This window comes from Salmo salar, chromosome ssa02 (assembly GCF_905237065.1).
Source record: "Salmo salar chromosome ssa02, Ssal_v3.1, whole genome shotgun sequence".
Taxonomy (NCBI): Eukaryota; Metazoa; Chordata; class Actinopteri; order Salmoniformes; family Salmonidae; genus Salmo; species Salmo salar.
In genome coordinates, this window is record NC_059443.1 from 21025768 (window position 1) to 21041063 (window position 15296).

At 44.2% G+C, this 15296-nt stretch overlaps 1 protein-coding gene across 1 annotated transcript in view; it reads left to right on the forward strand.

Annotated features, from left to right (window-relative positions):
- Positions 1–15296, forward strand: part of LOC106594733 (protein kinase C alpha type) — a 45281-nt gene that overhangs the window by 14661 nt on the left and 15324 nt on the right. Inside the window, exons 7-9 of the mRNA XM_045699865.1 lie at positions 1781–1937; positions 2121–2316; positions 2564–2782. Coding sequence (XP_045555821.1) covers positions 1781–1937; positions 2121–2316; positions 2564–2782 — 572 coding nt within the window. The remainder of the gene's footprint in view (positions 1–1780; positions 1938–2120; positions 2317–2563; positions 2783–15296) is intronic.

Below are 15296 nucleotides of genomic sequence, written 5' to 3' on the forward strand. Positions count from 1 at the left end.
GTCCCGAACTTCCGGCAACAGTGCCTCGTCCAGAACTTCCGGCAACAGTGCCTCGTCCAGAACTTCCGGCATCAGTGCCTCGTCTAGAACTTCCGGCAACAGTGCCTCGTCCAGAACTTCCGGCAACAGTGCCTCGTCCAGAGTGTCCGGCAACAGTGCCTCGTCCAGAGTGTCCGGCAACAGTGTCTCGTCCAGAGTGTCCGGCACCAAGAGAGACGGCCCACTGTCCGGAACCAAGAGAGTCGTCCTACAGCCCGGAGTTCCCAGAGTCGTCCTACAGCCCGGAGCTTCCAGAGTACAGTCCAGGGTCTGCAGTGACTGGCTTCAGGGAGAGGTCTTCAGTGGGGGTGGATTGGTCAGGTAGGGGACTAAGGCTTGAGCCACCTCCACTGTAGGAGGTTTGGTGGGGGGTGTAGCACGGGAGCCGTTGGTGACGGCAGCCACCCTCCCTTCCCTCCCTTTTAGTTTAGGGGTTTATTTTTGTAGTTTTTTTTTGTAAGGTGCATCCGGGGTATGTACCTTTGGGGGGGGGGGGGGTACTGTCACGTCCTGACCAGTAAAGGGGTTATTTGTTCTTATAGTTTGGTCAGGACGTGGCAGGGGGTATTTGTTTTTCGTGGTTCAGGGTGTGTATGTGTTCATGTAGAGGGGTATTTGATTTATTAGTCCAGGGTTTTGGTTATTGTTCTATGTTAGTTTATTTCTATGTTCAGTCTAGTCGTTTGTATTTCTATGTTTAGCTAATTGCTGTTGGGGCCTTCAGTTGGAGGCAGCTGTCTATCGTTGCCTCTGATTGAAGGTCCTATAAATAGGAATGTGTTTGTCATGGGATTTTGTGGGAGATTGTTTCTTGTTTTGCTGTGTGCCTGACGAGACTGTCTAGTTCGTTTGTTTTTGTAAACGTTGTTTGTGTTTTTCCTTCTTCACTAATAAAAAGATGAGTATACATTTTCCCGCTGTGTTTTGGTCTACACCCTACGACACCCGTGACAGAACACAAATACTTCGTAGGTAAATAATGTCTGAGTGTTGGAGTGTGCCCCTGGCTATCTGTAAAAAAAATATATATATATATGAAAATTGTGCCATCTGATTTGCTTATTATAAGGGTTTTGAAATTATTTATACTTTTACTTTTTCTTTTGATACTTAAGTATATTTTAGCGCGTACATTTACTTTTGATACTTAAGTTTATTTAAACCAAATACATTTATACTTGTACTCAAGTAGTATTTTACTGGGTTACTTTTACTTGAGTCATTTTCTATTAAGGTATCTTTACTTTTACTCAAGTATGACAATTGGATACTTTTTCCACCACTGCTGTCACCCTACCATTAGCACTGTCAGCTACTGACCAGTAGGCGGCGTGGGGGAGCTGAATACGGGAACACACTCCCACAAGTACTGCTCTCTGTGGTGCATCTACAGATGCCATATCTTAAAGTGATCATCCTGTTGTAGCAGGAATTTTCATGCACAGAAGGAATTGCAAACTTGTAGTGTTCAAGTTTAAAAAGGCTTCTAATGTTTGTAATTTCAGACTTGATTTGCCTTAATACAATTTTTAGCATCCCCTACAAAAAATTTACATTCATCATAATCAACATAATATTCCCATTTCCTGTTGCTGCAGGATTATTTTCCTGCTGTGAGAAACTGGGTACAATTAAGACATGGCATCTGTATGGCCATCTATGCTATCCATTGTCTGACAGTCTCTCTTTCTCTCACCCTCTCCCTCCCTCTGTCCCTCCACCCCCCTCTCTCCCCCCTCAGTGCGGGAGGCTCGTAACCTGATCCCGATGGACCCCAACGGTCTGTCTGACCCCTACGTGAAGCTCAAGCTAATCCCTGACCCCAAGAGCCAGAGCAAACAGAAGACCAAGACTATCCGCTCCACACTCAACCCCGTCTGGAACGAGAGCTTCACCTTGTGAGTGTGTGTGACGATGTGTATGTGTGTACCAGTAGTTCTGTGAACTATGCACAGGGAACTAGACATGTGTTAGCCCCAGGAGCTTTATCTCAGTGGACTAATGTGGTCTTGAGGTGTACAAATGACTGGAGGTCGAATAGCTGGTCGGTAACCTCTTTTCTCTCCCATCTCTCTCCCCAGCTCGGTGCGTGGGCGGCAGTGGGACCGTCGTCTGTCGGTGGAGGTGTGGGATTGGGATCGTACGTCTCGGAATGACTTCATGGGATCGCTGTCGTTCGGAGTGAGCGAGATATTCCGTCACTCAGTCAGCGGCTGGTTCAAACTGCTGGATCAGGATGAGGGAGAGTACTACAACATGCCTGTCCCTGACGAAAATGTAAGACATACTCATGCAGTGGATTATGGCTAGTGTAGTTAGAGTTATAGAATACATATATTATATATAACTATTGGTATATTTAGACTCAGAGTATGACCAAACAAAATGTGTGTGAGTTCCCTCACTTTGGCCACCAGGGTGCAGGAGTGCTTCATTAAAATTCATACATTGCAGGTTTATGTGTGGATGTGTGACAGTTTTATTATAACTAAGCCCCTCCCCTCCCCCCTCCTCTCTTCAATAGGAGCCTAGTGGTCTAGATGCTATTCCCCCCTCCCTTCTCCCCCCCTCCCTGAGGCCTACCCCTGTGTCTGTGTCTGTCCCTGTCCCGGTGTCTGTCCTGTCCCCCTCAGCCCCGTCAGTCCCCTGTCTGGCCAACCTACCTGCAGGACCGGTCAAGCCCAGGGTTTGCCTCCAGGACTTCAACTTCCTCATGGTGCTAGGAAAAGGCAGCTTCGGAAAGGTACTGAAACACACCTACACCTGCCTGTAGACACACTGTAATAAACATAACACACATGCCTGTAGACACACTGTAATAAACGTAACACACCTGCCTGTAGACACACTGTAATAAACGTAACACACCTGCCTGTAGACACACTGTAATAAACGTAACACACTTGCCTGTAGACACATTGTAATAAACGTAACACACCTGCCTGTAGACACACTGTAGTAAACGTAACACATCTTCCTGGAGAAAGAGAGTAGTAAACGTAACACACCTACCTGGAGACACACTGCAATAAACGTAACACACCTGCCTGGAGAAATACTATAATAAACCTAACACACCTGCCTAGAGACACACTGTAATAAACGTAACACACCTGCCTGTAGACACACTGCAATAAACGTAACACACTAGCCTGGAGACACACTGTAATAAACGTAACACACCTGCCTGGAGAAACACTGTAATAAACGTAACACACCTGTCTGGAGAAACACTGTAATAAACGTAACACACCTGCCTGGAGAAACACTGTAATAAACGTAACACACCTGCCTGGAGACACACTGTAGTAAACGTAACACACCTGCCTGTAGACACACTGTTATAAACGTAATACACCTGCCTGGAGACACATGTAATAAATGTAACACACCTGCCTGGAGACGCACTGTAATAAATGTAACACACCTGCCTGGAGACACATTGCTATAAATGTAACACATCTGCCTGTAGACACGCTGTAGTAAATGTAACACACCTGCCTGGAGACACACTGTAATAAATGTTACACACCTAATGTAGACACACTGTCATAAACGTAACACACCTGCCTGGAGACACACTGTCGTAAACGTAACACACCTGCGTGGAGACACATTGCTATGAATGTAACACACCTGCCTGGAGACACGCTGTAGTAAATGTAACACACCTGCCTGGAGACACACTGTAATAAATGTTACACACCTGCTGTAGACACACTGTCATAAACGTAACACACCTGCCTGGAGACACATGTAATAAATGTAACACACCTGCCTGGAGACACATTGCTATAAACGTAAAACACCTGCCTACAGACACACTGTAATAAACGTAACACACCTGCCTAGAGACACACTGTAGTAAACGTAACACACATGCCTTGAGACGCACTGTAGTAAACGTAACACACCTGCGTGGAGACGCACTGTAATAAACCTAACACTCCTGCCTGGAGACACACTGTAATAAATGTAACACTCCTGCCTGGAGACACACTGTAATAAAAGTAACACAACTTCCTGGAGACACACTGTAATAAACGTAACACACCTGCCTGTAGACACCCTGTAATTAACGTAACACACCTTCCTGGAGACACACTGTAATACACGTAACACACCTGCCTGGAGACACACTGTAATAAACGCAACACACCTGTCCGGAGACACATTGTAATAAACGTAACACACCTGCCCGGAGACACACTGTAATAAACGTAACACACCTTCCTGGAGACACACTGTAATAAACGTAACACACCTGCCTGGAGACACACTGTAATAAACACAACACACCTGCCCGGAGACACACTGTAATAAACGCAACACACCTGCCCGGAGACACACTGTAATAAACTTAACACACTTGCCTGTAGACACACTGTAATAAACGTAACACACCTGCCTGTAGACACACTGTAGTAAACGTAACACATCTTCCTGGAGAAGAGAGTAGTAAAGGTAACACACCTACGTGGAGACACACTGCAATAAACGTAACACACCTGCCTGGAGAAACACTATAATAAACCTAACACACCTGCCTGGAGAAACACTGTAATAAACGTAACACACCTGCCTGTAGACACACTGCAATAAACGTAACACACTATCCTGGAGACACACTGTAATAAACGTAACACACCTGCCTGGAGAAACACTGTAATAATCGTAACACACCTGTCTGGAGAAACACTGTAGTAAACGTAACACACCTGCCTGGAGACACACTGTAATAAACGTAACACACCTGCCTGGAGACACACTGTAGTAAACGTAACACACCTGCCTGTAGACACACTGTTATAAACGTAATACACCTGCCTGGAGACACATGTAATAAATGTAACACACCTGCCTGGAGACGCACTGTAATAAATGTAACACACCTGCCTGGAGACACATTGCTATAAATGTAACACATCTGCCTGTAGACACGCTGTAGTAAATGTAACACACCTGCCTGGAGACACACTGTAATAAATGTTACACACCTAATGTAGACACACTGTCATAAACGTAACACACCTGCCTGGAGACACACTGTCGTAAACGTAACACACCTGCGTGGAGACACATTGCTATGAATGTAACACACCTGCCTGGAGACACGCTGTAGTAAATGTAACACACCTGCCTGGAGACACACTGTAATAAATGTTACACACCTGCTGTAGACACACTGTCATAAACGTAACACACCTGCCTGGAGACACATGTAATAAATGTAACACACCTGCCTGGAGACACATTGCTATAAACGTAACACACCTGCCTACAGACACACTGTAATAAACGTAACACACATGCCAGGAGACACACTGTAATAAACGTAACACACCTGCCTAGAGACACACTGTAGTAAACGTAACACACATGCCTTGAGACGCACTGTAGTAAACGTAACACACCTGCCTGGAGACACACTGTAATAAACCTAACACACCTGCCTGTAGACACACTGTAATAAATGTAACACACCTGCCTGGAGACACACTGTAATAAACGTAACACAACTGCCTGGAGACACACTGTAATAAACGCAACACACCTGCCCGGAGACACACTGTAATAAACGTAACACACCTGCCTGTAGACACACTGTAATAAACTTAACACACCTGCCCGGAGACACACTGTAATAAACGTAACACACCTGCCTGTAGACACACTGTAATAAAGGTAACACACCTGCGTGGAGACACACTGTAATAAACGTAACACACCTGCATGGAGACACACTGTAATAAACGTAACACACCTGCCTGGACAAACACTGTAATAAACGTAACACACTTGCCTGTAGACACACTGTAATAAACATAACACACTTTCCTGAAGACACACTGTAATAAACGTAACACACCTGGCTGGAGACATGCTGTAATAATTGTAACACACCTGCCTGGAGACACACTGTAGTAAACGTAACACACCTGCCTGTAGACACACTGTAATAAACGTATCACACCTGCCTGGAGACACACTGTAATAAATCTTACAAACCTGCTGTAGACACACTGTCATAAACGTTACACACCTGCCTGTAAACACACTGTAATAAACGTAACACACCTGCCTGGAGACACACATGTAATAAATGTAACACTCCTGCCTGGAGAAACACTGTAATAAACGTAACACACCTGCCTGGAGACACATTGCTATAAACGTAACACACCTGCCTAGAGACACAGTGTAATAAACGTAACACACGTGCCTGGAGACACACTGTAATAAACGTAACACACCTGCCTGGAGACACACTGTAATAAACGTAACACACTTGCCTGTAGACACACTGTAATAAACATAACACACCTGCCTGTAGACAGACTGTAGTAAACGTAACACACCTGCCTGGAGACACACTGTAATAATCGTAACACACCTGCCTGGAGACACACTGTAGTAAACGTAACACACCTGCCTGGAGAAACACTGTAATAAACGTAACAAACCTGCCTGTAGACACACTGTAATAAACGTAACACACCTGCCTGGAGACACACTGTAGTAAACGTAACACACCTGCATGGAGACACACTGTTATAAACGTAATACACCTGCCTGTAGACACACTGTAATAATCGTACACACATGCCAGGAGACACACTGTAATAATCGTAACACACATGCCAGGAGACACACTGCAGTAAACGTAACACACCTGCCTGGAGACACACTGTAGTAAACATAACACATCTGCCTGGAGACACACTGTAATAAATGTAACACTCCTGCCTGGAGAAACACTGTAATAAACGTAACACACCTGCCTGGAGACACATTGCTATAAACGTAACACACCTACCTATAGACACACTGTAATAAACGTAACACACATGCCAGGAGACACACTGTAATAAACGTAACACACCTGCCTGGAGACACACTGTAGTAAACGTAACACACCTGCCTGTAGACACACTGTAATAAACGTAACACACCTGCCTGGAGACACACATGTAATAAATGTAACACTCCTGCCTGGAGAAACACTGTAATAAACGTAACACACCTGCCTGGAGACACACTGTAATAAACGTAACACACCTGTCTGCAGACACACTGTAATTAACGTAACACACCTTCCTGGAGACACACTGTAATACACGTAACACACCTGCCTGGAGACACACTGTAATAAACGCAACACACCTGTCCGGAGACACACTGTAATAAACGTAACACACCTGCCCGGAGACACACTGTAATAAACGTAACACACCTGCCTGGAGACACACTGTAATAAACGTAACACACCTGCCTGGAGACACACTGTAATAAACGCAACACACCTGCCGGGAGACACACTGTAATAAACGCAACACACCTGCCCGGAGACACACTGTAATAAACGTAACACACCTGCCTGTAGACACACTGTAATAATCGTAACACACCTGCCTAGAGACACACTGTAATAAACGTAACACATGTGCCTGGAGACACACTGTAATAAACGTAACAAAGCTGCCTTGAGACACACTGTAATAAACGTAACAAATTGCCTGTAGACACATTTTAATAAACATAACACACCTGCCTGTAGACACACTGTAATAAACGTAACACATCTGCCTGGAGATACACTGTAATAATCGTAACACACCTGCCTGGAGACACACTGTAGTAAACGTAACACACCTGCCTGGAGACACACTGTAGTAAACGTAACACATCTGCCTGTAGACACACTGCAATAAACGTAACACACCAGCCTGTAGACACACTGCAATAAACGTAAAACACCTGCCTGGAGAAACACTGTAATAAACGTAACACACCTGCCTGTAGACACACTGTAGTAAACGTAACACACCTGCCTGGAGACACACTGTAATAATCGTAACACACCTGCCTGGAGACACACTGTAGTAAACGTAACACACCTGCGTGGAGACACACTTTAATAAACGTAACACACCTGCCTGTAGACACACTGCAATAAACGTAACACACCTGCCTGTAGACACACTGCAATAAACGTAAAACACCTGCCTGGAGAAACACTGTAATAAACGTAACAAACCTGCCTGTAGACACACTGTAATAAACGTAACACACCTGCCTGGAGACACACTGTAGTAAACGTAACACACCTGCATGGAGACACACTGTTATAAACGTAATACACCTGCCTGTAGACACACTGTAATAATCGTACACACATGCCAGGAGACACACTGTAATAATCGTAACACACATGCCAGGAGACACACTGTAATAAACGTAACACAACTTCCTGGACACACACTGTAATAAACGTAACACACCTGCCTGTAGACACATTGTAATAATCGTAACACACCTTCCTGGAGACACACTGTAATAAACGTAACACACTTGCCTAGAGACACACTGTAATAAACGTAACAAACCTGCCTGGAGAAACACTGTAATAAACGCAACACACCTGCCTAGAATCACACTGCAAAAAACGTAACACTCCTGCCTGTAGACACACCGCAATAAACGTAACACACCAGCCTGGAGACACACTGTAATAAACGTAACACACCTGCCTGGAGAAAAACTCTAATAAACGTAACACACCTGCCTGGAGAAACACTGTAATAAACGTAACACACCTGCCTGGAGACACACTGTAATAAATGTTACACATCTGCTGTAGACACACTGTTATAAACGTAACACACCTGCCTGGAGAAACACTGTAATAAACGTAACACACCTGCCTGGAGAAACACTGTAATAAACGTAACACACCTGCCTGGAGACACACTGTAATAAATGTTACACATCTGCTGTAGACACACTGTTGTAAACGTAACACACCTGCCTGGAGAAACACTGTAATAAACGTTACACACCTGCCTGGAGAAACACTGTCATAAACGTAACACACCTGCCTGGAGACACACTGTAATAAATGTTACACATCTGCTGTAGACACACTGTAATAAACGTAACACACCCGCCTGGAGACACACTGTAGTAAATGTAACACACCTGCGTGGAGACACATTGTTATAAACGTAATACACCTGCCTGTAGACACACTGTAATAAATGTAACACACCTGCCTGGAGACACATGTAATAATTGTAACACACCTGCCTGGAGACGAACTGTAATAAATGTAACACACCTGCCTGGAGACACATTGCTATAAATGTAACACACCTGCCTGAATACACGCTGTAGTAAATGTAACACACTTGCCTGGAGACACACTGTAATAAACGTAAAACGCCTGCCTGTAGACACACTGCAATAAACGTAAAATACCTGCCTGGAGAAACACTGTAATAAACGTAACACACCTGCCTGGAGAAACACTGTAATAAACGTAACAAACCTGCCTGTAGACACACTGTAATAAACATAACACACCTGCCTGGAGACACACTGTAATAAATGTAACACACCTGCCTGTAGACGCACTGTAATAAACGTAACACACCTGCCTGGAGACACACTGTAAGTAAACGTAACACACCTGCCTGGAGACACACTGCTATAAACGTAACACACCTACCTATAGACACACTGTAATAAACGTAACACACATGCCAGGAGACACACTGTAATAAACGTAACACACCTGCCTGGAGACACACTGTAGTAAACGTAACACACCTGCCTGTAGACACACTGTAATAAACGTAACACACCTGCCTGGAGACACACATGTAATAAATGTAACACTCCTGCCTGGAGAAACACTGTAATAAACGTAACACACCTGCCTGGAGACACACTGTAATAAACGTAACACACCTGTCTGCAGACACACTGTAATTAACGTAACACACCTTCCTGGAGACACACTGTAATACACGTAACACACCTGCCTGGAGACACACTGTAATAAACGCAACACACCTGTCCGGAGACACACTGTAATAAACGTAACACACCTGCCCGGAGACACACTGTAATAAACGTAACACACCTTCCTGGAGACACACTGTAATAAACGTAACACACCTGCCTGGAGACACACTGTAATAAACGCAACACACCTGCCGGGAGACACACTGTAATAAACGCAACACACCTGCCCGGAGACACACTGTAATAAACGTAACACACCTGCCTGTAGACACACTGTAATAATCGTAACACACCTGCCTAGAGACACACTGTAATAAACGTAACACATGTGCCTGGAGACACACTGTAATAAACGTAACAAAGCTGCCTTGAGACACACTGTAATAAACGTAACAAATTGCCTGTAGACACATTTTAATAAACATAACACACCTGCCTGTAGACACACTGTAATAAACGTAACACATCTGCCTGGAGATACACTGTAATAATCGTAACACACCTGCCTGGAGACACACTGTAGTAAACGTAACACACCTGCCTGGAGACACACTGTAGTAAACGTAACACATCTGCCTGTAGACACACTGCAATAAACGTAACACACCAGCCTGTAGACACACTGCAATAAACGTAAAACACCTGCCTGGAGAAACACTGTAATAAACGTAACACACCTGCATGTAGACACACTGTAGTAAACGTAACACACCTGCCTGGAGACACACTGTAATAATCGTAACACACCTGCCTGGAGACACACTGTAGTAAACGTAACACACCTGCGTGGAGACACACTTTAATAAACGTAACACACCTGCCTGTAGACACACTGCAATAAACGTAACACACCTGCCTGTAGACACACTGCAATAAACGTAAAACACCTGCCTGGAGAAACACTGTAATAAACGTAACAAACCTGCCTGTAGACACACTGTAATAAACGTAACACACCTGCCTGGAGACACACTGTAGTAAACGTAACACACCTGCATGGAGACACACTGTTATAAACGTAATACACCTGCCTGTAGACACACTGTAATAATCGTACACACATGCCAGGAGACACACTGTAATAATCGTAACACACATGCCAGGAGACACACTGTAATAAACGTAACACAACTTCCTGGACACACACTGTAATAAACGTAACACACCTGCCTGTAGACACATTGTAATAATCGTAACACACCTTCCTGGAGACACACTGTAATAAACGTAACACACTTGCCTAGAGACACACTGTAATAAACGTAACAAACCTGCCTGGAGAAACACTGTAATAAACGCAACACACCTGCCTAGAATCACACTGCAAAAAACGTAACACTCCTGCCTGTAGACACACCGCAATAAACGTAACACACCAGCCTGGAGACACACTGTAATAAACGTAACACACCTGCCTGGAGAAAAACTCTAATAAACGTAACACACCTGCCTGGAGAAACACTGTAATAAACGTAACACACCTGCCTGGAGACACACTGTAATAAATGTTACACATCTGCTGTAGACACACTGTTATAAACGTAACACACCTGCCTGGAGAAACACTGTAATAAACGTAACACACCTGCCTGGAGAAACACTGTAATAAACGTAACACACCTGCCTGGAGACACACTGTAATAAATGTTACACATCTGCTGTAGACACACTGTTGTAAACGTAACACACCTGCCTGGAGAAACACTGTAATAAACGTTACACACCTGCCTGGAGAAACACTGTCATAAACGTAACACACCTGCCTGGAGACACACTGTAATAAATGTTACACATCTGCTGTAGACACACTGTAATAAACGTAACACACCCGCCTGGAGACACACTGTAGTAAATGTAACACACCTGCGTGGAGACACACTGTTATAAACGTAATACACCTGCCTGTAGACACACTGTAATAAATGTAACACACCTGCCTGGAGACACATGTAATAATTGTAACACACCTGCCTGGAGACGAACTGTAATAAATGTAACACACCTGCCTGGAGACACATTGCTATAAATGTAACACACCTGCCTGAATACACGCTGTAGTAAATGTAACACACTTGCCTGGAGACACACTGTAATGTATGTAGAACACCTGCCTGTAGACACATTGCTATAAACGTAACACACCTACCTATAGACACACTGTAATAAACGTAACACACATGCCAGGAGACACACTGTAATAAACGTAACACACCTGCCTGGAGACACACTGTAGTAAACATAACACACCTGCCTGTAGACACACTGTAATAAACGTAACACACCTGCCTGGAGACACACATGTAATAAATGTAACACTCCTGCCTGGAGAAACACTGTAATAAACGTAACACACCTGCCTGGAGACACATTGCTATAAACGTAAAACACCTGCCTGTAGACACACTGTAATAAACGTAACACACCTCTCTGTAGACACACTGTAATAATCGTAACACACCTGCCTAGAGACACACTGTAATAAACGTAACACACGTGCCTGGAGACACACTGTAATAAACGTAACAAAGCTGCCTGGAGACACACTGTAATAAACGTAACACACTTGCCTGTAGACACATTTTAATAAACATAACACACCTGCCTGTAGACACACTGTAATAAACGTAACACATCTGCCTGGAGATACACTGTAATAATCGTAACACACCTGCCTGGAGACACACTGTAGTAAACGTAACACACCTGCCTGGAGACACACTGTAGTAAACGTAACACATCTGCCTGTAGACACACTGCAATAAACGTAACACACCAGCCTGTAGACACACTGCAATAAACGTAAAACACCTGCCTGGAGAAACACTGTAATAAACGTAACACACCTGCCTGGAGAAACACTGTAATAAACGTAACAAACCTGGCTGTAGACACACTGTAATAAACGTAACACACCTGCCTGGAGACACACTGTAATAAATGTTACAAACCTGCTGTAGACTCACTGTCATAAACGTAACACACCTGCCTGGAGACACACTGTAATGAATGTTACAAACTTGCTGTAGACACACTGTCATAAACGTAACACACATGCCAGGAGACACACTGTAATAATCGTAACACACATGCCAGGAGACACACTGTAGTAAACGTAACACACCTGCCTGGAGACACACTGTAGTAAACATAACACACCTGCCTGTAGACACACTGTAATAAACGTAACACACCTGCCTAGAGAAACACTGTAATAAACGTAACACACCTGCCTAGAGACACACTGTAATAAACGTAACACACCTGCCTGTAGACACACTGCAATAAACGTAACACACCTGCCTGGAGAAACACTGTAATAAACGTAACACACCTGCCTGGAGAAACACTGTAATAAACGTAACACACCTGCCTGGAGACATACTGTAGAAAACGTAACACACCTGCGTGGAGACACACTTTTATAAACGTAATACACCTGCCTGTAGACACACTGTAATAAATGTAACACACCTGCCTGGAGACACATGTAATAAATGTAACACACCTGCCTGGAGACGCACTGTAATAAATGTAACACACCTGCCTGGAGACACATTGCTATAAATGTAACACACCTGCCTGGAGACACGCTGTAGTAAATGTAACACACATGCCTGGAGACACACTGTAATAAATGTTACACACCTGCTGTAGACACACTGTCATAAACGTAACACACCTGCCTGGAGACACACTGTCGTAAACGTAACACACCTGCGTGGAGACACACTGTTATAAACGTAATACACCTGCGTGTAGACACACTGTAATAAATGTAACACACCTGCCTGGAGACACATGTAATAAATGTAACACACCTGCCTGGAGACACACTGTAATATATGTAACACACCTGCCTGGAGACACATTGCTATAAACGTAACACACCTGCCTATAGACACACTGTAATAAACGTAACACACATGCCAGGAGACACACTGTAATAAACGTAACACACCTTCCTGGAGACACACTGTAATAAACGTAACACACCTGCCTGGAGAACATTGTAATAAACGTAACACACCTGCCTGGAGACACATTGTAATAAACGTAACACAACTGCCTGGAGACACACTGTAATTAACGTAACACACCTTCCTGGAGACACACTGTAATTAACGTAACACACCTTCCTGGAGACACACTGTAATAAACGTAACACACCTGCCTGGAGACACGTTGTAATAAACGTAACACACCTGCCCGGAGACACACTGTAATAAACGTAACACACCTGCCTGGAGACACACTGTAATAAACGCAACACACCTGCCTGGAGACACACTGTAATAAACGCAACACACCTGCCCGGAGACACACTGTAATAAACGTAACACACCTGCCTGTAGACACACTGTAATAAACGTAACACACCTGCCCAGAGACACACTGTAATAAACGTAACACACCTGCCTGGAGACACACTGTAATAAACGTAACACACCTGCGTGGAGACACACTGTAATAAACGTAACACACCTGCCTGGAGACACACTGTAATAAACGTAACACACCTGCTTGGACAAACACTGTAATAAACGTAACACACCTGCCTGGAGAAACACAGTAATAAACGTAACACACCTGCCCGGAGACACACTGTAATAAACGTAATACACCTGCCTGGAGACACACTGTAATAAACGTAACACACCTGCCTGGAGACACACTGTAATAAACGTAACACACCTGCCTGGAGACACACTGTAATAAACGTAACACACTTGCCTGTAGACACACTGTAATAAACATAACACACCTCTCTGTAGACACACTGTAATAATCGTAACACACCTGCCTGGAGACACACTGTAATAAACGTAACACACCTGCCTAGAGACACAGTGTAATAAACGTAACACACGTGCCTGGAGACACATTGCTATAAACGTAACACACCTGCCTGTAGACACACTGTAGTAAACGTAACACACCTGCCTGGAGACACACTGTAATAATCGTAACACACCTGCCTGGAGACACACTGTAATAATCGTAACACACCTGCCTGGAGACACACTGTAGTAAACGTAACACACCTGCGTGGAGACACACTTTAATAAACGTAACACACCTGCCTATAGACACACTGTAATAAACGTAACACACATGCCAGGAGACACACTGTAATAAACGTAACACACCTTCCTGGAGACACACTGTAATAAACGTAACACACCTGCCTGGAGAACATTGTAATAAACGTAACACACCTGCCTGGAGACACATTGTAATAAACGTAACACACCTGCCTGGAGACACACTGTAATTAACGTAACACACCTTCCTGGAGACACACTGTAATTAACGTAACACACCTTCCTGGAGACACACTGTAATAAACGTAACACACCTGCCTGGAGACACATTGTAATAAACGTAACACACCTGCCCGGAGACACACTGTAATAAACGTAACACACCTGCCTGGAGACACACTGTAATAA